Source organism: Acanthisitta chloris, unplaced genomic scaffold (assembly GCF_000695815.1).
Source record: "Acanthisitta chloris isolate BGI_N310 unplaced genomic scaffold, ASM69581v1 scaffold13758, whole genome shotgun sequence".
Taxonomy (NCBI): Eukaryota; Metazoa; Chordata; class Aves; order Passeriformes; family Acanthisittidae; genus Acanthisitta; species Acanthisitta chloris.
In genome coordinates, this window is record NW_008686580.1 from 69,869 (window position 1) to 96,033 (window position 26,165).

The 26,165-nt window shown below is 40.5% G+C and overlaps 1 protein-coding gene across 1 annotated transcript in view; it reads left to right on the forward strand.

The window, feature by feature from the left end:
- The window catches only part of TENM1 (teneurin transmembrane protein 1), a gene marked incomplete at its 5' end in the record, with an annotated part of 98,473 nt that overhangs the window by 62,015 nt on the left and 10,293 nt on the right, over positions 1-26,165 (forward strand). Inside the window, 4 exons of the mRNA XM_009080228.1 lie at positions 9,886-10,252; positions 12,035-12,545; positions 18,432-18,604; positions 20,886-21,121. Coding sequence (XP_009078476.1) covers positions 9,886-10,252; positions 12,035-12,545; positions 18,432-18,604; positions 20,886-21,121 — 1,287 coding nt within the window. The remainder of the gene's footprint in view (positions 1-9,885; positions 10,253-12,034; positions 12,546-18,431; positions 18,605-20,885; positions 21,122-26,165) is intronic.

The following is a 26,165-nucleotide window of genomic DNA, read 5'->3' on the forward strand; positions in this document are numbered from 1 at the left end:
AACACATTTACAAACAAATTAGTTAAAAATGTCTGAAGGACATTCAGCTTTTACAAACTGGGCCTCATCTCCTGCTGATAGCTTCCTTTGGGATGAGTATGGCATGCAAAATGATACACTGCCTTGGAGAATAAATTTATGAAGTTTAGCAATGTAGGTCACATTGCAGGAAAATCATAAATGTCTGAACATCACTCAATAGCCATTCAATCAACTGCTCAAAGCAAAATGGGAAACTGAACAGCGTGTAGTTGTCTCTGGTGAGAACCAGGGAAAGTCATGCTGTGATGTAAAACCCTTTAGGTCCTCCATCCATATGTATTTCTTTTTTCTTCTATTTTTCTTGCCAGTTCAGAGTTACAATTCTCTGTCTGTATCAATAGTGGCAACAAAACCAATGTGGTTTTGCTATTGCCACCATGAACTATAAATCTGTTGGGTAGCTCATGAAAGGTATACCAAAAATTTGGGGGAATCAGAAGAGGTCAAATGGTTGAAACTTGAATAAATAGTCTAGTCCTAAGGAACGAATTTCATTGTGAAATTATTTTTGTATGTTCCCAGACATCCAGAAAGATTTATGCTATTTGCTTCAGTCTTGTTCTGTTTGGTTTGAAAGAAAAAAAGATTTAAAAGGACATTTCTAGACCTAGCACTCTCTAGAGATTCCTGTTGCTTTCTAGGTCTAGAAATTGCAAAGAGCCTGAGATCCAGATATTTAAAACTTTGCTAGAGGTGTCAAGGGTCTTTCTGAAGGTAACTAGCGGTTTTGTAGTTACGGGGCCTTTCTAGATCTACAGCTTTCAGAGCAGGAGGTTTCACAGCTTATGGAGCATGGCTAGAGAATCACTAGATCTTTCTTCTGGGATGGTTTGGAAGCCTTTAGGAGCTTTTTCTCAGAGCCTTCCTAGCACTTCTGTGGAGCCCTTCTGTGCCTTTCTAGATCTAGAGCTCAACTTCTGAAAATCAAAAACTATTTATTGATCTGATTAAGAACCTGTTGCAAACCTAATTTCAGGTGCAGTTTAAAGTCTTTTTTCTAGAGCCTTTTTTGGAAGGCAAGAAAAGTCAATGCCTCTCCTTTTACAGACAAGTTTATCCATCCCAGGCTTGACACACATTACTGAGTTGAGTGGTATTTCTTGAAGTTTGCTCAAAAAAACAGTCCTAAACATTTTCTTTGTAAGCTTTGCTGGCACAGTCTGACAATGCATATCCAAATACACATCACAGCAGTAACCAAAGCCCTGAGCTGACAAAAATTTAAAGCAGAGTGTCTGCTTACAGTCTCAGACTAGAATCAAACACTCTCCAGTGCATTTTCTACTGAGTATCTAATCAACTTAAATGCTCACACAGAAGGATTGATGCGTGGAATGCAGTTCTCTTGTTTGCTCTACAAAATGCAAGGTGCCTAATTTTTTTCTATTAGCTATTTGAAGCCTTACAGCAGCAAGCATTTGCTTTCAATGCGGCATCACAACTAGTTCGATTACATTCATTTTGCTCAGTTGAAATATCTATTGTGTAAACACTTGTGAAAGATTAGTTGCAGAAAATCATGTCATGATAACAGTCTTGGTGCTAATTTTTGTACAGGGACTCAAATTACTTCTGTTGCTTTTCCTGCCTACCATTTTTATATATATATAAGAAAAAAATATAAATTATTTGAAGATAATAATGAAACTTTTCTATGGTTCTTTTGCTTTAACTCTCTGCTACAGTTTAATAAAGAGCCATTTAATTCTGTTTAAACATGGTGCCCATGGTTTGTACATGTTATGAAAGAAACATAAAAGAAATACTTCGTTAAATGCCCAGGAGGAATTTACTAAGTATTTCCTCTTACAATGGATTTTAAAAAGCTATTACTATTGAATTGTGTAGTGTTGTAGGAATTTGCCATAGAAGATGCCCTGTCATAGAACATGAATTGCAGAACAGCTGTTTTCCCATCCTTCTTTCTTTCCCTTGCAGAAGTTGTATTTGTGAGTTTAATGGTGTAATTCTTAAGGGAAAGCTTAAACCACAGAAGTGAATTTGTATTTTCTTGTCAAAGCAGTGGAGTTGGCATTTGTTCTGATCCTTGTTGGAATGTGTTTCACAGCCCTGATCTGGCTGAGGAGTAGTGGTGGCTCCCTCATGCCCAACTAGTAACCTCCTGGCAGCAGCTCCTCATGCTTTGCTTCCCCCAGTCCCACTTTCCGCCCAGCCCTGGCATTACAGGAGCTCTGCTCTGAGGAGCAGAGCTGTTGTCAGAGCTCATGATTCTGCAGAGACAGGCAATTTCTTGGGCACAAATCTGTAGGAAGTTTTCATTTCAAGAATTTAAATTTTCAGGATTCAGGGCAGAGTCAAGTGTATTTGAATGATATATTCACAATGGCTGGTGTTGCAGAAAGGCCAGGTTTTTGCCTTTTTTGGTGTTGGAAATTTCATTTTATGTATGCTTTCTTACTCTCAGTTTTCAGGCCAGATGCTTTTACGCACCTCAGTAGTTACTGGAAACAAAAGACACCATAACATGCTAGCTCCAGCCCCCCACTGTTCTCAAACAGTTCTCAATTACTCTCTTAATTAAAGCTTTTTAAGATATTCTTTTCACCTTGTCTGCATTGGCAGCACACCGGCTTTCTGTATCCAGAACTTCTAAGCCCAAAATAGAAAGGTGAAGCCAAAACTTAAGATTTATGCAACCTTATTTTGTGCTGTCTTGTCTGATGAGCCCTGGGACCTGAATGTGCAAGTTAGAAAGTGAGGCAGAATGGAGCCAGTCCTGTCGTTACCTAGATTTCCACCTGGTCCCACTCCCTCCTTTTGGCCATGCAAATTACCTGCAGCAGTATGTTTGGAGGACATATATTCCCACTCCAGCACGGGAGATGCGTTTGGGTTAGATTCAAGTTCATGGTCTATTTTGAGATATTTTAATTAAAGGGTCCAAGATTCCTCCTCTCGAAGGTACCAGTCTGCTCAAAATACTTTGTAAGTTTCTTCTGGGCATTTAACAAAGTGTTTCTTTCATAGTCTGTATAAACAATGGATGCTATATGTAAACAGACTTAAATGGTCCAGCAATCTAAGTCCCATTGATTTTCATAGTCAGTGGCCTTATGTGATGCTGGGTAATATTCATCTCTTGTTAAATAAAGATGGTGTGAAAACTGTCCCCATAGAAATCAACTTTTCCTATCGATTTAGTAGACCCCAGATATGGTCTTTGAAGTTCTGAAGCAGAAAAAAATGATAATAAAAAATTATGAAACAAGAAGAGAGCTGGAAAGTGAGGGCACAGTGACTGTTGTGACAAGTGAAGCAAAGACAAGCAATGAAAACTGTTGAAGTGGTGCCTTGCCTTTCTGTTCCTGCAATGGGTCCATCATCTAATGGAAATAATTCATGGCAAAGGCATATTGGCAGGAAGACTACCTGAGCCATTATCCTAGAGAACTGGTGGCCTCAGACCTCTGAGCTGCATCTGTAGCCATGCCAAAGCAGCTTTTCCAGCCCAGTCATTAAGCTGCAAAACTCATTTATTTGGGGTTTTCACTGGGGACCAATGAATGCAGAGAGCAGCGCCTGTGAAGTTTAGGGCAGAGACTGCTACAGCTGAACTGTATAGTTCTGGATTTTATACTATGAAACATCAGGAGCCTGAGAAAAAAGGCTCCTTCAGCGTGGGAGGAGGCTGTAATCCCAGTGTGGGGAAGGGTTCCCCAGTGTCAAACCACAGGAGCTGGATTGTGACTCTGTGTGCCATTAAGAAATGAGCAAAGCTGCTAAGAGGAGCTGACGGTGTCAGTGTCAACAAAAGGAAGAGCCCAGAGTGAGCGCAAACTGACAGAAAATGATGAAAACATACCCGTAGTTGTCAACTGGGAGAAAATAGAGAGAAATATATGTAGTGAGACATCCTGTAAAGAGTTCAGAGAAGCAGAACCAGTCTCCTTCAGTCTTGTAAACTACCAGCTCACTCCTAATGGCCTGCCTGTGTGAGTCCTTCCTTGGAGCCATTTCTCTCCCAGGAGGGAAAAAGGAGAGTTTGAGCAGGAGGAGAGAAAATGCTATTTAGAAGGACGTTGTGGTGAGTAAAAGAGTTTGTTCTGGAAACAGCATCTGAAGTGAGTATAAATAGGACCCGAGGGAATGGTATGAAGCTGTGTCGGGGAGGTTTAGGTTGGATATTAGGAAAAGGTTCTTCACCCAGAGGGTGGTCAGGCACTGGAACAGGCTCCCCAGGAAAGTGTTCATAGCACCAAGCCTGCCGGAGTTCAAGAAGCATTTAGACGAAGCTCTAAGACACGTGGTGTGATTTTTGGGGCTGTCCTGTGCAGGGTCAGGAGTTGAAATTGCTGATCCTTGTGAGCACCTTCCCACTTAGGATATTCCATAATAAATAAGAGGAGATTAAAAAAATGGATGTTAGCAGCAAAAGAGAAATATGGAAGAGAATATGAGCAGGTCTGCAAATGCATATCATAAGGCTGAATAAAGGCAAAGGTGGCATAAACAGAAGTGCTTGAAGCTGAGCAGCACAGATAGGAAGTAATCCATCAGTCAGGACTATCAGAAATATATTGGCATGAATTTCATGCTACTACATGAAATTGAATCAAAATAAACAAGCAGTGCATGGCAAGAAATCAAAGCAATGGTGAAGCTTTTTTAGGGATTTATGCAGCTTCTTTTAATCCATGATAAATGAAACTTATCCCAGTGAAATTTACCCCACAACCAAACAGTTAAGCTCTTGAAACTGGCATCTGCAGACAAGGATAAATTTTTCACTCTTTACTTTTCTTACTTTGATATGAATGGTAAAATTTGTTTGATCTGATTTGTATAAAACAGTACCAAAAATGGCACAGCCATCAAATGTCATACAAACTGTGCAGAAAGTTTTAGCCAGATGGTCAAAACCAAAAGTGAAACAGTATTCTTCACAAACTAACACGTACACGTGTGTACATCTGCGGGCGTGCATGGTTAAGCAGTATACGAGTGCTGGATCTCCTAGCAGTGTCACTTTGCAAAAAAGCTCATGTTATTTACTTAGTTGTAAATCTTTGCTGTAGGAAAATGAATCAGGTTTGCATGGCAAGGTTTTGGTAGCAGGGGGGCTGCAGGGGTGGCTTCTGTGAGAAGCTGCCAGAAGCTTCTCCCATGTCCAATGGAGCCAATGCCAGCCAGTGCCAAGATGGACCCACTGCTGGCCAAGACCAATCCCATCAGCAGCAGTGGTAGCACCTCTGGAATAATGTATTTAGGAAGAGGAAAAAAACCTGTGCAACACCAGTAGCAGCCAAGAAAGAAGAGAATATGTGAAAGGAACAGTTCTGCAGACACCCAGGTCAGTGAGGAAGGAGGGGGAGGAGCAGAGGAATCTCTGCTGCAGGTGTGAGAGCAGAGAGCCCCTGGTGAAGCCTTGGTGAGGCAGACTGTCTCCCTGCAGCCCATGCAGAGCCCCACTCTGGAGTAAGTGGAAGCCCAAAGGAGACTGTGACCCCATCGGAAGCCCACACTGGAACAGTTCATAAAGAACTGCAGCCTATGGGAAGGAATCAATTTGGAGAAGTTCATGGAGAACTCTCTCCTGTGAGAAGGACCTCACACTGGAGCAGGGGAGGAGTGTGAGGAGGAAGGAGTGGCAGAGACAATGTCTGATGAAGTGGCTACAATCCCCATGCCCTATCCCACTGTGCTGCTGGGAGGAAGGAGTTAGAGAAAGTGGGAGTGAAGTTGAGCATGGGAAGGTGTTTTAATTTAGTTTTTATTTCTCGTTATGCCTCTTTGATTTGATTTGTAATAATTTTCCCAAAGTCGAGTATGTTTTGCCCATGATAGTAATTGCTGAGTGGTCTCTCCTTGTCCCTGTCTTGACCCACCACCTTTTCATTGTATTTTCTCCCCCCTGTCCAGTTGAGGAGAGCAATGATAGAGCAGCTTTGGTGGGCACCTGCACAACCCACCACGGAAAAATATTTAAATATTTCAGAACCAGGTAGGTAGGTGTATAGTTACACAAGCACATGTATACTTTGGAAAAAAATAAAATTACAAATAAAAAAATAAAAGTGATTCAGGTCTGACAGCTACTTAGCTGCCTAAATGTAAATCTCCCTGTGAAAATTCATTTAAACTGAAGCCACCTTAGTGCACTTTGTGTTTTCCAGAACACTTGACATGAAAAAAAATATATTAGAAAGCCAGACCAATAGGTGTTAATTTTGCAATTCTCAAACCAGAGATGCATTATTGGATATAGCTGGAGCCTTTATGTTGACAGTTAAATGCTGAATTCCCAGAAAAGTTGACATGTTAATACTTACATGCAAAAGGTCTCATTGCTCAAGTGTTCACTTGTTTCGTCATTGATTTCCATTGCATATACTCAGTCTCCCATGAACCAAATCAGAACTGTCACCTGAAAATTTCAGTCTGTGAAGTGAGGTACTGACTGCTACTGAACACACTTTGACTGGTTGTTTATAATGGGATAATCAGCAATGTCATTCCTGGTCACTGCTCAGAAAAAAAACACGTTAAGTATAAGAAAAAATGCTTGGAATTGGCCCAATTTGGAGTTACAAAAAGCATATACATATATAGGAATTTTTGTAGGAGCTTGTGATGAACTGCTTCAAATTACAAGGTATATTAACTGATTTAATATTCTAATCCTAGCTGAGGTTTTGTCTGGAAAAGCTTTGTAATAGGCACAGTTGTATCAGATGAGAATTGAAGTACTTCTCTGTAATATGTTTATTGGCTTTGAATGAAGCACAACTGATGGTTTGGTCACAGAAGCCTGCTGGAGGGCAGCTTGCTTTAACAGAAAGTAAACAACCAGTGACTTTTCAAGGTAACAGTGAACCTGAGGGTGCAGTTACACTTCAGCTTAAGCTGATTTAGGTGATTAGTTTTTAGCCAGCAAACTGTCCTGAGCCTGCTCTCTGTAGGAACACATAAACTGACCTTGTTGCTGGGGGCTGCACTGGGAGAAGGGATGGAGTGGGACAGCAGCAGCCCCATCTTACACCCATTTAAGATGTTGGGAAGCCTCATCCTGACAAGAACAGTGCAGATTTTTTCTAAATCTGTGATATTCTGTTAGGAATGCACAGTGGTTTGTGTGAGTGTATGTGTTTGATTTTAATTGACCTATTTCACCCTTTTTCCCCCTCCAATTGCACTAGCGTAAGCTAGCAGTGAGCAGTAGCTGGTTTTTATGTTGCAATCTTCAGACAGGTGTATGCTACCCTTAATATTTCAGCTAGGATTAAACCACTGATACATCCATGACCACTTTAAGCCCAAGAGGGAGAAACTGTAGACATATCTTTGATTAGCTTTGCAGAGCAGAGAGTTAGGCAAGAGTTGTGGTGTACTAATCAAAATTTTTTAGATGTTTCCAACTAGAATTTTGTTTATTTTTTCCATAATGCAGCTAGATTTACAGATGTTACCAGTGCAAAAGCAAATATGCTTGCACTTAACAGCTGTTAAGACCAAGCTTTAGGCACGTTGCTGCAAGTGAAATGGGCAGCTGCATAAGAGTTTGTTCTATCTCAATAAACCAAATTAGCCTCAAATCAACAAGAGAAAAAGTTGTTTAGGTCCAAAGCAGTCCTCGTTTATCTGTAGAACACCAGACATACCTTCACAGTGGGAGGAATTCAATTATTTGCTGGGAAAAGGCAGTGTGGCTGGTCCACGGAGAAAGACCAGCTATCGAGACATGGCAGGTGCTAGGCAAGGTCATTATGGCAAAAAGAGATAGTTTCATCCCAAATATTTTATTGCGCATAATCAAATTACGGTTAATCAAAGATTATTTTTATAGCATCATGATCTGTGGAAACCCTTAAAGTTGAAAGTGTCTGTTTGCCATTAAAAATATCCCATCTATTTTGATAGAAGAATCAAATGTTCTGCATTAAAGGTGCATTGCAAACATGATTTTTTCCAAGTCTCCTGAAGATAGCATTGATTTTTATGCTAACTGAAGAGTTTTATTTGGTGTCCCAGTGAGCTCTCAGCTGAAGCATGAGCTCACCGCAGTGTGTAAGCCAGCCTCAGTGCAGCCAGTGGAATCCAGGCAGTCACACATGCACAGAAATCAGCACCATTATGGGAGGAATCTGTTTCCAACAGTTTCACCTCATTTATCATCATTTGGAAGGACTCGACCACCTGGTTCAGAAGAAATCTTGAACCCAACAGCATTAGTCTTAATGCCAGTTTATGATGCTGTCTGGTAAAATGGACTGGGCACGAGGAGGAATTGGATTGCCCTGTGAGCCTTCATAATTATGTGGTAACCACGCAGGATGAGACACAGTAGCCACAATGCCCTCACATTATTAAAACATGAGCTATCAAACCTGCAATGTACTTCTGGAAATTAGATTATTCAGGAAATAATGCTGCTTGAGAAAGGGAGAGACTTGGCCTCCAGCCTGGTTCCCAAGCTGACCCCAGGCAAGCAGGTGGCTAGCGATGGCCACACACTCCACCATATGGTATTCCTCAGCGCTGAGCATTGTATTAGCATCAGCAGTCTCTACATTTGTAAATCTTTTAATTAGCACAGTGGAAAAATGAGCAAAATCAGCAGCAAAATCAGTAAGTAAAATAATAAAAGCTTCTGTCACATATAAAGCAGATAAAACTGTTACATATTATTCTCTTATGATGACTGAAATATTTAGACCAGAAAAATTCCACTCAGATAAAAGCAGCCATCTCTTCAGGAAGGATAACAAGTAAACTATCCTGAGACAGACGAAAAAACTCTTTCAGTCTCAGGGACTCAGTTGTTCTCTGACCTTTTCATATACAAGCTGCAGTCCAAATCCTCCACTGGCCATGAGCTGGGGAAAGGGACCAGCCTGCTCTGTTATTGTCTCCCAGTTCAGCAATCCTGCACTGCCTATTGAGTTTTCTCACCAGGAGAAATTTGAAGCTCTGGCCAGTTCATGCTGCAATCAGCAGCCTGATTACTGGTTGTCTTTCAGGTTGATAGGCAGCCCCACCTATAATTTGGAGCACGTTTCATTTCCTCCAGATCCTGATGCAACATGTATCAGATGAGTGAGGTCATTCTTCAACTATTTCCTCCAGCTTGCTTTGGAAACTTTGCTTGGTTTACACTCTCACCTGCATGGGAAAAGGCAAAAAGCTACCCTTAAGTATGAAGAATTTACTTAATTCATGACTGAACCATTAAATTTACAAAGCAAAACCATTATAAATAATTGAGACTTGGCTACTGTGTCATGCAAAGAGTAATATATTGGTGTAGTATTTTGTTACAAAGAATTAACAAGCTTATATTTCTTGTGGTATATAAGTCTTCTTAACATTTCTCACTTAGTAAATAAATAGTGGAAATATGTCCTACTCGTCTAGTATGTCATTTTCCTCTTGTGCTAACAGTCAATTAAAGTGTTAGGGCATTGACAACCTCTCACTGTTTTCCATTCTGCCAGTGTTGACTGCAACCTTGAAACAATAACATTCAGACCTGGGAAATTTTCTGGCTGATGTTGCATGACACGAAGTGTGCGGTTTTATTTGCATGACTGCATAGGTATAATAAAGCTCCCACCTTAATGGACTTGTGCAAATACCTCTCAGAGGATGCTAAATTACTTCTCACATCAAATTTTGTTCCACACTGGAGTGAGACCTCAGAAAAGAGTATACTTGTGGAAATTTCTTCCAAACGTAATTAAAGGTACTAGAGAAGCAGTGCTGTGAGAATCTGCCAAGTGCCTTGATGATAGGTTGTGATCAGAGATGGTTGAATAAAACAGCCTTACTGTCTTAATTATTCTTTTCCCTTTTTTAACCTTCATTCCCCTTAATGTTTTTTTCTAGGTGCGGTTAGAGTGGCCAACAGACCTCACAGTGAACCCTCTAGACAATTCACTGTATGTTCTGGACAACAACATTGTCCTGCAGATCTCCGAGAACAGGCGTGTGCGGATTATTGCTGGGCGCCCCATTCACTGCCAGGTGCCAGGTATTGACCACTTCATTGTCAGCAAGGTGGCCATCCATTCCACCCTGGAGTCAGCCAGGGCCATCGCCGTGTCCCACAGTGGCATTCTTTACATCGCAGAGACGGATGAAAGGAAGATCAACCGTATCCAACAGGTCACAACCAATGGCGAAATCTCTATAATTGCTGGAGCCCCATCAGATTGTGACTGCAAGATTGATCCTAATTGTGATTGTTTTTCAGGTAAGGAGGTGCAGGTTATTTCCTGTCTGTTATCTGTTGAAATCCTCTGACAGCTGCAGATTAGCAAAGTGGCAAGGATAGACAAGCAATGATTAAGTTTCCTTGGAAAGGCCAAAACCTTAGCAGATATTTGTGGATTTAATCCATTGGCTTCAGAGATGTGAGTCTTCCAGTTGCCACTTGAGGAACTTCAGGGTAGGCCTAGCTCCTCCTCTTTTGATACAGAGGTTACACACTGTTCAGAATTATTTCCGAGGCTGCCTTGCTGTGTCAGCTGTCAACAGCCCGTGTTGATTATGGTACCAGCTCCAGTGCAAATTGTACCTAAATGCTACTGGATCAAGCAGCCCTTCTCACCAAGAATACCAAGGTGTTTCACATCAGCTGCAAAACACTAGCTTATGCATCTCATCACTTGTGTCATGCTGCACCACCAGCAAAATGGTGCAAACACATAATGTGCAGAATTTCTTCTTTGTGTGTTTGAAGCTGGAACAGGCAGTGCCAGGCCTGCAGTGCACTGCTGGGCATTCTCAGCATCACAGCTGCTCTTCTCTGCATGCACCAAAACAAAACATGGCTTTTTTTGTTTCATAAAAACATTTTTCAGAATGAGACAAAGGATAGCATTCCCATACAGAGGTGTGCAGTATGTTGCCATCTTGTCATCTGTATAAACCACCATGTTCAGCTCCGTAATAATGTCATCATAATTCTTAAGCCTCTCACTTCAAGTAAAAGGTTAATTACTGACAAGAAAACATTAAGTATGTCAAGAAGAAAGAAAACAATGCAAATGGTCTTCCAGAGAGGGTGGGTTGCTGACCCAGCCTTGTAATGATAATCAAAGCCTCCTGTGCATTGCCAAGTGATGCCAGCTTCAGTGGCAGCTATGGTAGATCACTGCTGAAAGGAATCCTCCTCAGGGTTCCTATTGAGGGAAACTACCTTCAGTGCTGAAAACTAAAAAGCTGTGGCAAATCAATGATTGTGCTACGGCTAGGCTGGTGAAAGGAAGGGTCAGCTTGGCAGAAAGATCCACTAATTTGTCCATCTCCAAGGAAGCATAGGGTATGCTCAAATGCTCCAGCAAATTTCATGGTTCAGTCAGGAGAAGGAGAGCAATACACACAGTAATGTGTTTTTCTCTAAGAATGAGATTTAATATGGTTTTTTGCTAGTTACAGGAAATCCTGCTCATGTAAACTCATTTTGGTAGGCACATACAGCCCATGATAATGCAAATATCCTCCTCAAACCTTAAATTACACAAACCAAGTAAATTGTCCAGAAATATGGAAAGGGATTGTTTCTCAAGGCACTTTCTGGCTACTGTTCTTCTTTTCTTTTCCTGTAGTGTTGAGTTTTTAATAAGTATAAACTAACCTTTCCTTCAGTGTCTTTTTAGCTGAATTACTAGGTTTTATTTTCTTTTTGTTTTATTTATAATGCAATCCTACTTTAACTACATGCCAGTAGACAATAAGGAGGGAATGAAACTTCAGGTGTCATGGTTTTTTCTTTCACAGTTTTGCATTAAAGCTTTCCTGAACCACAGAGTTTGGGGGCTTAGCAAAAATGCTGCAAATTAGATAATTTATATTCCTGTTTCTCTTCATTGAGACTAATTTAGAATTGCACCAACCTTGGATAATAGGAATTTAATTAGTTGGATATTGTTTTATTGACCTGTAAATGATACTGAGGAGAGCAGTGTGAGGCTTAGGGGATCAGCTTAAATAAGGACATTAGAGATTACTAAAATTACCATTTCTCCTCCAGGTGATGGTGGATATGCCAAAGATGCAAAGCTGAAAGCACCTTCTTCTCTAGCAGTGTCTCCTGATGACACACTGTATGTAGCAGACCTGGGCAATGTTCGAATCCGCGCAGTCAGCCGAAACAAGGCACACCTCAGTGACACCAATATGTACGAGATTGCGTCGCCAGCAGACCAGGAACTGTATCAGTTCACCATCAATGGCACCCACCTGCACACGCTGAACCTCATCACCAGGGACTACATTTACAATTTCACCTACAGTGCAGAAGGGGATGTTGGCACCATCACCAGCAGCAGTGGGAATTCCGTTCACATCCGCAGAGACACGAGTGGGCTGCCCCTGTGGGTCGTGGTGCCAGGGGGCCAGGTGTACTGGCTGACAATAAGCAGCAATGGGGTTCTGAAAAGAGTTTATGCCCAAGGCTACAACCTGGCTCTGATGACATATCCTGGAAACACAGGACTTTTAGCAACCAAAAGCGATGAAAATGGATGGACAACTGTGTATGAGTAAGTCCATGACACTAAATGCCTGATGCAAAGAACTCTACTTTAAATGAATACTGAAGCTTTTTTAGACAGTTCTAGTAATTTAAAAAGACACCCTGCTACTACCACTGTGTGAGAAAGGACAAGTAGTGCCATTGCACAAGCTTTTCAAATTAAACACTACCATTTCTTAGGTGCCAAAGCCTGTCATATGTAAAAGCTCTGTGCACAGTGCCCATTTAGTAGAGCAGAAACTGCCTGAAATTATACTTCATTTTCACTTTCTTATTGTGAATCTCTTTCTCTAAATGAAAATATGATAGTGGAATATTTTTTTTGTAATTAAAGAAGTAGAGGCAAGTTGTGATATGAATCAGGAACTTGAAAAATTCGTGAGGAAGGCAAAAAGGGGAAATTAGCATACTCATCAGAGAGGGGAGTGTTGCGAAGGAAATTGAGAATCTCAGTGGAAGGAATATTCAAAGACAAGTGAGCTTGTCTCTGTCAGCAGGGGAAGAGGATATATAAGAGCAAAAGGATATGTAATAGCAAAAGGCTGTATTTAAGGAGGGTAGGAAAGGCTTCGTAAGCAAGACCATTGATAGGACGTCTAGAAAGCCAAGACAGTTAAAGATGCAGTCAGAACATACCAGTCTGGTCCCAGACAGAGAACAATCCAAGGGAAAGTTTGGTTTTGATTTATTAAGGCATGTGATGTATCAGGATTTCTCATTATTTATAATTAATTGTCATAATCCCTGTTTGAGGATGCAACAAGTGTCAGATGAAGATCGTATATTAACATTGCAGTCCTAGTCCAGAGTCTTTAAGGAGGATAATAGTGCCTGTTTTCTGTAAAGCATAGGTGGTCACGGTCAAAAACTGAAATGAAACGCCATCTAGGTGAGGTAGTAACAGAAAACACATTGAAGAGAATTAAGTTACTGCCTAAGTCACCTGGAAAAGTAGTTCAGTCACTGTCATTACAGGGTTTTAGAATTATATTTTCTTTAAATAAAAGTAGGATAAAAGCAGAGAAAACTGGTGCCTAGTATATGGGAATGTTTTTTATCCTGTCCTCTGTTACTCTGCCAAAGACTAAATTGATAGGGTGGGCATAAGTATAAGCCATTAGAAAGGGATGTTTTTTCAATGTATGAGAAAACGAAAGCATACAGGGCCTTCCTGGTTCAGTTCTCATTATCAGGCATCTATTGATAGAAATTTAAACTATCTTGCTACAGGCAAAGCTTGTCCTGGTGCTGTTCAAACACTGATCAGTGTTACCTTTTATAAGCAGAATTGACTTAAAATATATGTATGCTTCTTTGTAATATTTTCAGCACTGAGAGTGACCCATTTAAATCCCCACTTGAGGATGGTGTCAATCTAGACCATGGACCAATGACACTTTCAAAAAAGTTTTGCAGTAGCTCCAAGTCATGTCTATTACTTCTTAAAATGCCAAACACCACACATTGTTGCAGGACCTTGATTGTTAGGGCATGTGAAAAAGATTATTTTTAGCCATGTGTCTTTCAGTCTTGGTACTCTCTCCCACTGATACTGAGCATAAACCATTTAACAGAATTATTGTTTGTTCCTCTTGTGAAAATATGACTCAAGTGTAGTAAGATCTTTTAAAAGACTTTACCTGTTTGCAAGCACTTCCCATTGTACATAATATAGATTTCTTCCTGAAGAAATCCCTGTGCCTTGAAAGGATTGATATGACGTATCTGATTAAGACAAAGAAATTTTGCTAAATGAAACAGTTTCACATGATTTCACAGCTTTCACTGCAACCTGGGTAACACTGTCCTCACTGATGCTTTGCATGACCAGGCTTTGCATGACCAGGCACTTCTGCCAGCCTAGGTCAGTCAGCAAAAATGAACAGAATTACAACTGTTAGTCTTACAAAAACAACAACAAAATTAAATAGTAAAGTCATGTCATTAACGTTTATGTTCAGTCTGGTATTTTAAGTCGTCTTCATAATATATCACAAATTCCTGAATGCAATCAGCACTGTGCTGAGTAGGTGAGCATTTAGGAGATGCTGCTCACCTGCTGCCATGAGTAGGTCATGGGCTGTGATGGTCCTTAGTTATCTTTTAACCAGATACTATTTTTCAGACAGGTCACAGTCTGAACTGACACTCAATTTCAGTTTGAAAATGAGATTTTTTTGAAGGGTTTACTTCTATGTGAATTGCTTGCTAGCCCTAAATGCATAGAGCATTGGAACTAAGAGAATTATCATATCAGCAACTTTAAAATTGCTTGGAATCATCTTCTCTGCTTCAATTAGATCTGCATTCACATCCAGAAGTTCAACCCGTGACACTGTCAAGCTGAAATAGGAATGAGTTTGTTTAACAACACATATCACACATACTTGGGAATATGAGCAAAGATAATGAACTGTTCAGAACATCTACCTGTATGTCAGATTCACTCACAGAGGGAAATTATTAAGAGGTGGAAAACCACCTACAAAAGTACTTGTCATCCATCTACTCTAATCTGATGGAATGGAAGTACTGGAAGAGCTCTTGCATAAAATTATAGCTAATGTACAATTTTCAGTCATCTAAGAGTTCTCTTAATATAGTATCATTAAAGCTGTAAAAGAGGAGGGGGAACACTGGGCCTCTATTAAATCAAGGACAAGAAAACACCTGCAAGAAACAACTCTCTCTGAAAAAAATTAATTAGATTGCTTTCCCTTTGAAATGATATAACTCTTAACTGTGCTACACATAGAAATGCAAATGGATTGTGAAGCTATATCCCCATGTGTGCATTTCAAATATTGGTGAGCACTTCCTCATGTGAGTACTGAAATCAATGCAATTATTTGCATGATTAAATGGTCACTGACATGATTAACAGTGGCATAACTGAGCCCCAAATTAACATTAAGAAATATGTCATGATTCCACCCCTATTAGTATGGGTAGGACATTGCTCTGCAGAAGCTGAGTCCCAGTGTGCTGCTATTCATCATGTGGAAGGTGACAGAATCTGTCCTCGAAGGGTTGGGTTTCTTGGAGCAGTCTGGAAGGAAAAAAAAGCCCTTTAGATGATCACACTGTGGAATCGATACTGAGACACTAATCTGCATGTCCTCCTTGAAGTCAGTGGGACCATCTACACAAGTAAGAGTCCGTTGGCATGTACTCTGCTCTCATTAGGATTCAGTACTGTATCTGGCCAGCCAGCCAGTAACAGTTTATCCCATTTTCAGCTACACAGGGAGTTTTGTATCTCAGCAGCAGCAAAACTGGATCCTTAGTGAAGATGGATCCCATGTCTGCACAAGTACATTCCAATAAACTGGCTGTATTTGCACCTTACAAATGCATTATTTGAGGATTTTTCTATGGTACAGTAGCAAATCCAAATAACATACCAAGCTGTCATATCTGTTTGATCAAGCATTAAATGAAATATAACTGCCCAATATTCATGGAGCTTTCTAATGATGAAAAGTAGTGATCTGAGTCAATTTTAATCGCTGCCTGTGGCACCCAGTCAACTTGCACAGAATCAGCATAAGGGTAGAATGTAAATAAGTCTCATGATGTATATGAGTGCAGTAAGAAGTGAAAAAGAGAGAGACTATATTGAATTTAATATTTGATCAGTTTATTTGTCCAAAAATCCACAAGATGGTTGCTAGTTCATTCTCCAGTGCTTCATTGGAAAAGAGCAGCTGCTCAATTTTCCTTTTTTTATATATTGGATGGAAAAAAAATCCTGGGGGTTTTTTTCCGCCAATACTTCTTGCAACATGTGGATTTTGTCTGACTAATTAGGGGCAAATAAAGATCCTAAGGAAATCTTAGGATTTTAAAGGTAAGGACGTAGCCATATTAGCTGCTGATGTGAACTGGAAGAGTTCCCTTGGAGGCAATACATCTTTGCTGGCTGATACCATCAGCTGAGGATATATTTTGTCAATGAGAGGAGACAGTTAACAAAACATGAAAACTTAATTATGCTCTCCTACCTACACAAATAAGTTTCTGTTTTATGAACACAGATTTGTTTTGCTCATAGAAATACATCTGCGATATCAGTGAGTTGACTTAGATGAATAAAGACGTGTCAGGATCAATAAGGTTTTTAAGATGTGAGGCATTAATATGAAACAATATCAAGCACCAAGCAATGTTCTGCACTGGTCTCTGTGTGAACCATCAGAAAGAACAAATATATTGGTAGAACTGAAAAGACCTGTCAGAAACCCTGCTCCAGAGCTTTGGAATTAATTACTGACTTTTTGATAATGTGACTGATTCACGTCAAGTACCTTAAACTGCAAGAATTTCTTTAGCACTGATGAAGTTTGGGTGTACTGAAATGTGCTACTCTAGATTCTGGTGCTGATCCTTGTGCTGAGAAGCTGCTTTGAGTAGGCCCCTGGGAAACATAACACAAAAGTAAAACCCATGTAGGCAACTTAATTGCGCCAGATTTCAATCTAATTTTATCACTATTGTTACACTTTAGGTCCCCTTTTTACATTCACCATTCATATTATGTATTGCACACATTGGCGACAAAAGGCACCTTCTAAGTGTTGCAGAATGTGAGAATTGGTTTTATTTAATCTAATGGGTATGAGAATACCTTCTGTGGGATGAGTGCTTTTGGGGATAGAGTGCCTACTTAGCAAGTTGGCTAATGATACAAAACTAGAAGTGACCGATACCTCAGAGTGGCCCTTCAGGGGGACCTCGACAGTTTGGAGAGATGGGTAGAGAAGAACCTTCTGAAATTCAACAAGAGCAAATGCAGGGTCTTGCACCTGGGGAGGAATAACCCCAAGCACCGGTACAGGCTGGGGGCTGACCTGCTGGAAAGTACCTCTTTGGAGAAGGACTTTGGAGTCCTGGTGGACAACAAGCTGCCCATGAGCCAGCAGTGTGCCCTTGTGGCCAAGAAGGCAAATGGAGCCCTGGGGTACGTTAGGAAGAGCATTGCCAACAGGTCGAGAGAGCTGGTCCTGCCCCTCTACTCAGCCCTGGTGAGGCCATATATGGAGCACAGTATCCAGTTCTGGGTTCCCCAGTACAAGAGAGACAGGGGCTCCTGGAGTGGGTCCAGTGGAGAGCAACAAAGATGATCAAGGGACTGGAGCATCTCACAAGGAAAGACTAAGGGAGCTGGGCTTGTACAACCTCTAGAAGAGACAACTGAGAGGGGATGTCATCAATACATATCAGTATCTGAAAGGAGGGTGCCAAGAGGAGGGAGCCAGACTCTTCTCAGTGGTGCCAACTAATAAAACAAGAGGCAGTGGGTGTAAACTGATGCACAGGAAGTTCCACCTGAATATGAGGAAGAACTTCTTTACTGTGCAAGCGACTGCCCAGAGAGGTTGTGGATTCTCCCCTACTGGAGAGGTTGAAGAACTGTCTGGACACAATCCTGTTCCATGTGCTCTCGGATGACCTTGCTTATCAGGGAGGCTAGACCAAATGACCCACTGTGGTCTCTTCCAACCTGACCCATTCTGTGAATCCGTGATTCTAAGTTGGTTGCCTGAACACCGAGTGACCTCCAGTGGCCTCGCTCCTGTATCACAGCCCAGTGGGGGAAACCCCAGCCAGCTATGCCCAGAGCAGAAACCTCTGGCAGAAAGCTGAGTGATGAAGGTAGCATCTCATAGTATTCCCAGTTGGATTTTATCCAGCACCACTGAAAAAGACTCTAAGCAGGAATTCAGAGTAGGGACTGAATGCATTTTAAGTGAATAAATGAACCAATTCTTACCTTTTTACTTGCTGCACAGTGTTGACAATGCTTCTTACATTTTTTTTGCATTTGGTTTTAGGAGTATCTACAAGACAATAGTGATGTATTTTCATGGCTCTTTAACATCATGTCTTGTAGGTATGACTCTGATGGCCATCTGACCAATGCAACCTTCCCAACTGGGGAAGTCAGCAGTTTCCACAGTGATGTTGAAAAACTGACACGGGTGGAACTTGATACTTCAAACAGAGAGAATGTGATCACTGCCACAAACTTCTCAGCTACCTCTACAATATATACTTTAAAACAAGGTATTTAAAGCATTTCTGTTATTTCTTCCCCAATCATTGTATTTCAAACCCTAGATATTATTGCATTCCGAACTCTTTGGCAAAAAAAAAAAAAAAGACATTAGAATTAGTTCATTTGTTTCTTCCTTGCTTCAGTGCAAACAGATAGATGCTACTTACAATTCTCCTGGAGTACCAATTAGAAACAAAGCACAAGTGAATTCTTTTGCTCCTAGAAGAATCCCATGTTGAAATCTCTGATGTCTCCAGGCTTTATGTGCTACTTTCTTCTTCAGTATCAGGAGGACTTGGACTAACCTATACTACATTGAGTATTGTTATTCTCAGAAATATTTCCCAGAAGTATGACAGGTTCCACTGACATTTTAGCCCCAAAATGTCTTGCTTGGCCAATGCTGTGAATTCTTTCTGCTGGTGCTGTGTCCTGGTGACAGCTCTTGTAGGAAGGGGAAAAGCATGACCCACCTCTGCTAGTGATTGCCTTGGAGATGAGATTTTGACTAACCCCTGGCAATATCACAGTATCATGTCTCTTGTAAAAAAATTGTTGTCTCTCGAGTGGAATTGCCCCAGCATCATCCTCTGGATTTTGCAGATTCATCACCAAAGTTCTGGTTTTATACAGTTTAATCGATCTGGGGGGGCTTGTCCTTATTGGGGTTTTTTTGACGTCAGTGAATTGTTCAGGCCTTGAGAGGGCAGGTGCTGGGAAATAGCTCTCTGATTTCCTTCCAGGTATGCTACAGAAAAGCTTTGTAACTGAGTGCATCACAGAACTTTTCTTCCTCTCAACTTTTGATCTATAAGAAAAAAAGAGGGCAAACTCACCTCGCAAGATATCCACTCATTCCTCTTTGCTATTGCATTGCAGAGACAGCACCGTACAAGTGAAAATATTTATATTGTTGTGTCATGTGTTAGGCTTTGTCCAAGTGACTCCATCTTCTCTCAGCATCATCTGCTGACTGCCTGATCACATGTCTGTCCTTAAATCTGTAACTTCTCAAAGTTGATATGTTACCAAAGTGAGTCTCAGGAAAGTGCTTGCACTCTATGGACAATACCAGAAATTAACAGCTCTAGTTATTGTTACACCTACCATATTTATAAATTCATATAATTTGCATATTACCATATCTCTGCAAAACTATCATGAAGCACCTCGTGGACAACCAGTCAGGTGTGATTTCCTTACATCCAGTTATCTTCACTTTCTGACATACCCAACTATTTTTTCTGTATTCACATCTGAAGAGCTAGACCAGTTATTTCTGTGTGGACCAACTTAAAAGACAAAGGATGCTTTGGATAGTCCCTAGCTGAAGATCAGTTTCATTGGAAGGGTGAGGTTTTTAATTTGTCTGTTAGCACTAAACACTCAGGCTCATGATGGAGTTTTCTCTGTCAGCTGAACTGCAGGGACCTCCTGCCTCCATAGCCTCAGCCTGACCAGCTGCCAGACAATGTGGCACAGCTCTGCCTGCAGTGCAGGAATTACAGTGCCCAGGCAAGAGAAAGGAGCCACAGTAGCTGTTGCCTTTGTATCATCTCAGTGGAAACCTACTCTGGACCCTCCACATGCTTCTGGCAGTTTTGATGAGGAGTGGGAGGCTGCGTTAGGTCATCCCAGCTCCCTCAGCAGTCCCCTGTGGCACAGTCCTTGGCCTCTGGAGCCACTTGCTGTGGCACTGCTGCTGACCCATTCATTTTTCTGCCAACAGCCACTTCCCAGTGGGTCTGTTGCACCAGGCTTCAGGCTCATGACTAACCATCACTGTACCTCAACCCCAGGTGCTGCTGCTAATGGGGAGGAGAACGAGGTTTTAGTACAGTGATACAGGGATAAGGTACAGAATGGGAGACTGACTGTCATCCTAGACATTTGGAAAACAGCTTTCATGCTTCACCTCAGATACTCTTACAGTTGTTCAAGCAGTACATTGTCCTGTTGACAGATCCTAACGTGCTGAAATCGTCACAATATCAGTGGTCAATACTCAGCCTATAGGTTCACATACTTTTAAGCTGAAAGCAAAAATGTTTTATTCCTACTGCAGAAAACTTTCACAATGAAAATCATCAGGCTAAATGTAATAAAAAGCCCTTCAGACATGGGAATGTCTAAAGGTTACAGGTTGCAAAACTCACACTGCAGTTGTATGTTCAGCTGTCTGTAACCTCCCTGGGTTACAAACAAAGCCCTGTTGCACCTAACATTTGGTTTATAATTCTGGAGATCTGAACTTCTCTCTGTTACGTGTTTTTGATTGTTTTTTGACAGATAACACACAGAACATCTACCGGGTCAGCCCAGATGGGTCTCTGAGAGTCACCTTTGCCAGTGGAATGGAAATCACGCTTAACACGGAGCCTCACATTCTGGCAGGCGTTGTCAGCCCCACGTTAGGGAAGTGCAATATCTCCCTTCCTGGAGAGCATAACTCAAATCTCATTGAATGGAGGCAAAGGAGGGAGCAGACCAAAGGCAATATCTCTACATTTGAGAGAAGGCTAAGGGTAAGGCTTCCTCTTGTGTAAAGCGCTGTGTTCCCTTTGAAAGTCATTGAACTAAAATCATGTTGAAATACTCTACTTTGTAAGAAGAGCAGTGAAAATTTTTTGTTAATGGTGGGCCCCAGCCATGAATTTCAAAACCAAACTCCTCCAGCAGTCTCAGGGATGTTTGATCTCTGTTTCATTTGGTTGTAAGACTCGACCTCAAGACATAATTACTTTTTTTCTTCCTCTTCTTTTTCAACTAAGAACTAAATTATGGCTTTGGAAGAAGCTGTGAGCAAAGGATAATGTGTAGTTACTCTGGCAGAGCAGAGCTGGAGCCACATTCTGCCTCTCAGATCTCTCAACCAACCCTCTTTCCTCCAGGGAAGCTAACAGGTGCCAGCCACTGCCCAGGGCAGAGAGTCTCACAGGGCACACCTTGGGTGTCCTGGCCAGTGCCTTTCCTGCAAGTCAGAGTGATGTAGAGCCTCCCCATGTATCCAGACAGTCTGTGTATTAATTCTGCCCTCTGCCACATGCTCTCAATCCCCCTCACTCCCTCTGGCTGGGTTTCACCATGGCTCTAAGAAAGACTTGCTTTAGCATTGCTTATTTTTACCTGTGAGGAGAACTCACAGATTACAATGACAGATGGTCAACATTCAGCATGTAATTAGGTAACATTACAGCTCAAAGACATTGTTACTTTGTTGAACAGGTTTTGTACAAAATCAGTCCTGATTTTCACATGAATACCTCTTAAAATGCCTGTACTAGTAGTACAACTGGACATTTTGGCCTTAAAAATACTGTGTGATTGACTCCAACCTTTCTGGGCAGTAATTACCTCTGAAGGTACACCTGTTAGCTGTGAAAATACAGGGATGGCTATTAAAATCTCTGGATTGTCAAAACCATCAAAATCAAAAACCAAAATCAAAACCATCTCATTTTGATTATGAGAAGCTATAGATTTAAATTTTTTTAAGTGTATCATGTTTGCTTTTCAGCTGCTCAATCTAAAATACAAGACTTGGATGATATGGCCAGACTGGGCACTGCATGTGAATCACCTGTTTGAAAGGGCATCATTAAGATTTGACAGTCACAATTACTTTTTAGTATCTTGCAAGTGAAGAAAATCTTCATTTAGTTTTTCTTGCCTACCTTTTGCCTGTTTCATCTCTGCCTTAGTGTGATACCTCATAGCCCTGTTGTAGGGAGACAACTGAACTTATCATAGTGACAAATGCATTAAGATGGCAGGATCTAAACTACTTCATCCTGCCCAGTTTTCCTGATATGCAGTTTGTATTTTCTATTTTTGAAATTGATTGCAGGTTCTTTTAACTCATTTTCACTTGTTTCTGTGTGATCCTTAATATTGCCTGGCAAAATAAAATAAATAAAAAAAGGAGAAAATTCACAAATTGGTCAGGATTAAATGGATTCTGGCTGGAGGCATAAAATTTTCATTGCAATATTGCAATACTGAAGGTATCCAGAGCTCAACTGATCGGTCTACCTCTGGATCAGCTGTTGGTGTGTAGAGCCAATCATGTGCTCCTTCTTCTCCCCCTCCACCTTCATCCAGTGAGAGGATGGAAGGTGAAGGGGAAGTGTAAGTATAATTTTGATGTCTTTTATTCTCTGTCCTTCCAAAAGTATTCTTGAACATTGCATTGTTATTTCTGTAAATTGTGTCTTTTTATACCTAACCAAGATCAAGAGGACTTTTAGATTGTCCCTGCCTGCTCAGCAGGACCAGCCTATATTGCAATCTTTTCCCCTCCCTTGACTGTACTATGCTCTAGGACTCCCAGTCTGAGGGCTGTCAGGGCAAGCTTAGAGAGAACCTAGTGGGATAGCACATTAAATGAGTATTTGCTAGTAGAGAGGAGAAATATTAGAATCATAGAATAATTTATGTTGGCAAAGACCTCTAAGATCATCGAGTCCAATTGTATTCTGCGCACAGGATATGACATATAACTAGGCAGAAGAGAAAGGGACTAATGGACTACTGAGGCTGTTATACCATGAAGAAGGACTTTGGAGAACAGCAAAAATATGTGGGTCCTGGAGTTCAGCTTTTAGCCATGAGGTGGTTGCGTGGGATGCTGATGGAGTGTGGAGTCAGTGGAGATGGAAGGAGCTGGAACAGAGCAGCTGGTGAGAAAGGCAAAGGATCTACACAGAGACAGCTATCTTTCCTTGGTGATTAAAGGAAATATGCAGCACAGCAAGAGCAAAAGTACCATCCTACAGTGTGTTTGAAACTACTCCAAATAATGAAATAGATTTAGGGCTTACTGTTGACAGATCCTTGAGTACTGCTGGGGAAAAAAAAAAAGTAGCATCATTAGAAGCCCATATGCTGGATGAAGTTCTGGTGAGACCTTCTGAAAACTTCTAGTGAGTTATATTTTAAAAAGAAAGTTTTTAAACACTTAATATGCCATGCCTGGCACAATAGGAAGTGTGTTAGAAAGCTTGCAATGTAGGGCAGAAAGAACTATGCTGAACTTTGAAAATATATGTAAAGAAAAGCTCTGGGGATTGGAGCAGTTCTCAATGGAAATGAACAGACTTGCAGGAGCCCTCAGTTAAAGAAAGAAAAACCAGCACAATGGAAGAGTTTTCTGAGAAAGAAAAAAAAAAAAAGCATAGAAATGAGGTTTAAAGATGTTATCAGCCCTGATACAGTCAGTGAAACAAACGGCTTTGAGTGCTAAGAGGTATAAATTAGAAGGCAGGTAGCTGGGGATGAGATAAAGGATGACCTATTTGAAGAGAAGAAAGAGAATAAAGCTTTTTCTTCTCTGCTGGTCCTAACTTTTTTAATTTTAATTGCAATTAGCAGCCATCTTGAAAGGATGTCACTCTATTAGTGCTATTTCCAGCTTTGGAAAGAAGCCACTGTTAGCATGTTCTGTATAACACTGGAAACATTGTGTTTTATAAAGTTGGATTTTTGTATGGTGTTAATTCTCTGCTTTGCAAATAGAGCAGGAGTAAGTGACCTGAAATACTAGAACAGACATCTAACTTTATCTCAGGATATAAATCCATGTGGGAAACAGGAATTAACCACAGATTTCCTTCAAGTGCCTAACTGCCTGCCCCGGTGCTTCCTGAGCATATATAAAACATTCTGTGGGCATGTATGCATTTTATATTAATAATAAATCTATGTACAACCAGGCATTTTCACATCAATCTTAATCTAGCAAGATTTATTTTTTAGCAATTGAACTGCTATTTTAATTGACTTCTAAAAATGAAGCAAAGATTGCTGTTAAAATCGATGAGCATGATGCATAATAATACACTGATTAGAATGCAACCCCGTTCCCTCCTGACTTTTGCATAACTTGAGGATCTTGGCATTGGGTACAGTCCAGGTTTTATAACTGAATATCTACAAAATTGAAAATTGAATGCTTGGCCAGTCTTACTGATTTTTGCCTTTTTTTTAATAACAAAGAAGGAAGTAACTCACTGGCCTCAGTTCAAAAGTCCTACAGACCCAGGCTTTAACAGCCATGTTCATTGTTGCATTTAGCAAATTATCTCCCTTTATTTACCAGTCTTATGGCAAATTCTAATGAGGGGACTAAATCCTCTGCCAGGGCCTGTCCGTTTACGTTGGCTTAAATCAAAACACAGGCAAGGAAATAATGCCATCATCTCCTCTGACTTACACATTGTAGACAGGACACCCTTGGAAATGAAAGTCAAAAGAAGTGAACCTTAATGTGATACTTACACTTCAAAATGTCTAGCTATAAAACTAATGGAAGTAGAGACAACAAATGTTTAAAAACATATAATTAATATATATGTTTTAATGCACTTCTGACATTACTGAAGTCAGCTGAATTTTCTCCCTATTTTCATCAGCTGACATTCCAACCTGACGTTGATTTCAGAAACCAGTTTTCCCTGGCTCATAGCAAAACACATAAGCTCCACCCACCCTTGGGGCTTCTTACTATGTTATATGTATGTTGGAGAAGTCATCTTTATGTAGCCACTGGGATTTGAAATCACCTTGTCAATACCAACACTGAGATGAGTCTTGCTACCCATGTGCCATCTTGTCTTGCCTTGAGAAGGGCGTTAATTTAACTTTAATATAAGAAAGTAAACAAATGAGACATTAAATGTGAAATATAAGGGAAGTATTTTAACCTTATATTAACTCTGTAAGTTTTCAAATAATACTGCATTCCACTTCACTGCTAATTCTGTCTCTGTTTGGTTTTCATTCTTATTTGTTGTGAGGAATTCAGATTGCAAACAATTTGTATTCGAGAGTTTCCTTTCTCCTAACTGCATTCTACAATAATAACAACAGCAATAAGAACATTAAGCATGTACAAAGAACATAAATGAATATGAGATAGGGTATACTCCCTGCTTGCTTTTCAGTTGTTTTGCCACCAAGAGGATTTGTTTTTAGAAATTGCAAGAAGTTCAATAAAAAATATATTATATTAAACTTAATCCATCAGACTGTACACAAGCAAATATACTTGAACTGAACATCACATTTTACTTTGGCTCCTTAACTATCATTAGAACATAAATTGTAATAGTTACAGCAGTCTACAGGGGTATATAGGTATTTTACAGCTATTGTAAATGAACACTATTAAAGTTAGACGTGTGTGTATATAAAACCCCAGAAATGGTAGCTGAAGAAAGCACACCTGCTTCTTCTAGATTTTCAAATTATTTTGTATCTAAAAACAGAAAAGGGAAAGAAAAAAAATGTTCGTTCTAATCACAGGTTGAATTATTAAACAGGTATTCTTAACCATTTCCTCAGTGGCTGTGCTTCCAGGTCTCCGTGAGGAGCAAGCACTGTGCCATGACTGTGCTAACACCTGCACTGGCATCATCTCTGCTGTGAGGAAGTTATTAATTGGAATAGATTAGCACAAGTGATTGGATAAAATGTGGTAGATTAAAACAATGAGCACATTGAGCATTGATCTGAAAAAGACAAATCAGTGAACAATGTTTTATGGTTCCCTAAATTATATCTCTGATTTAA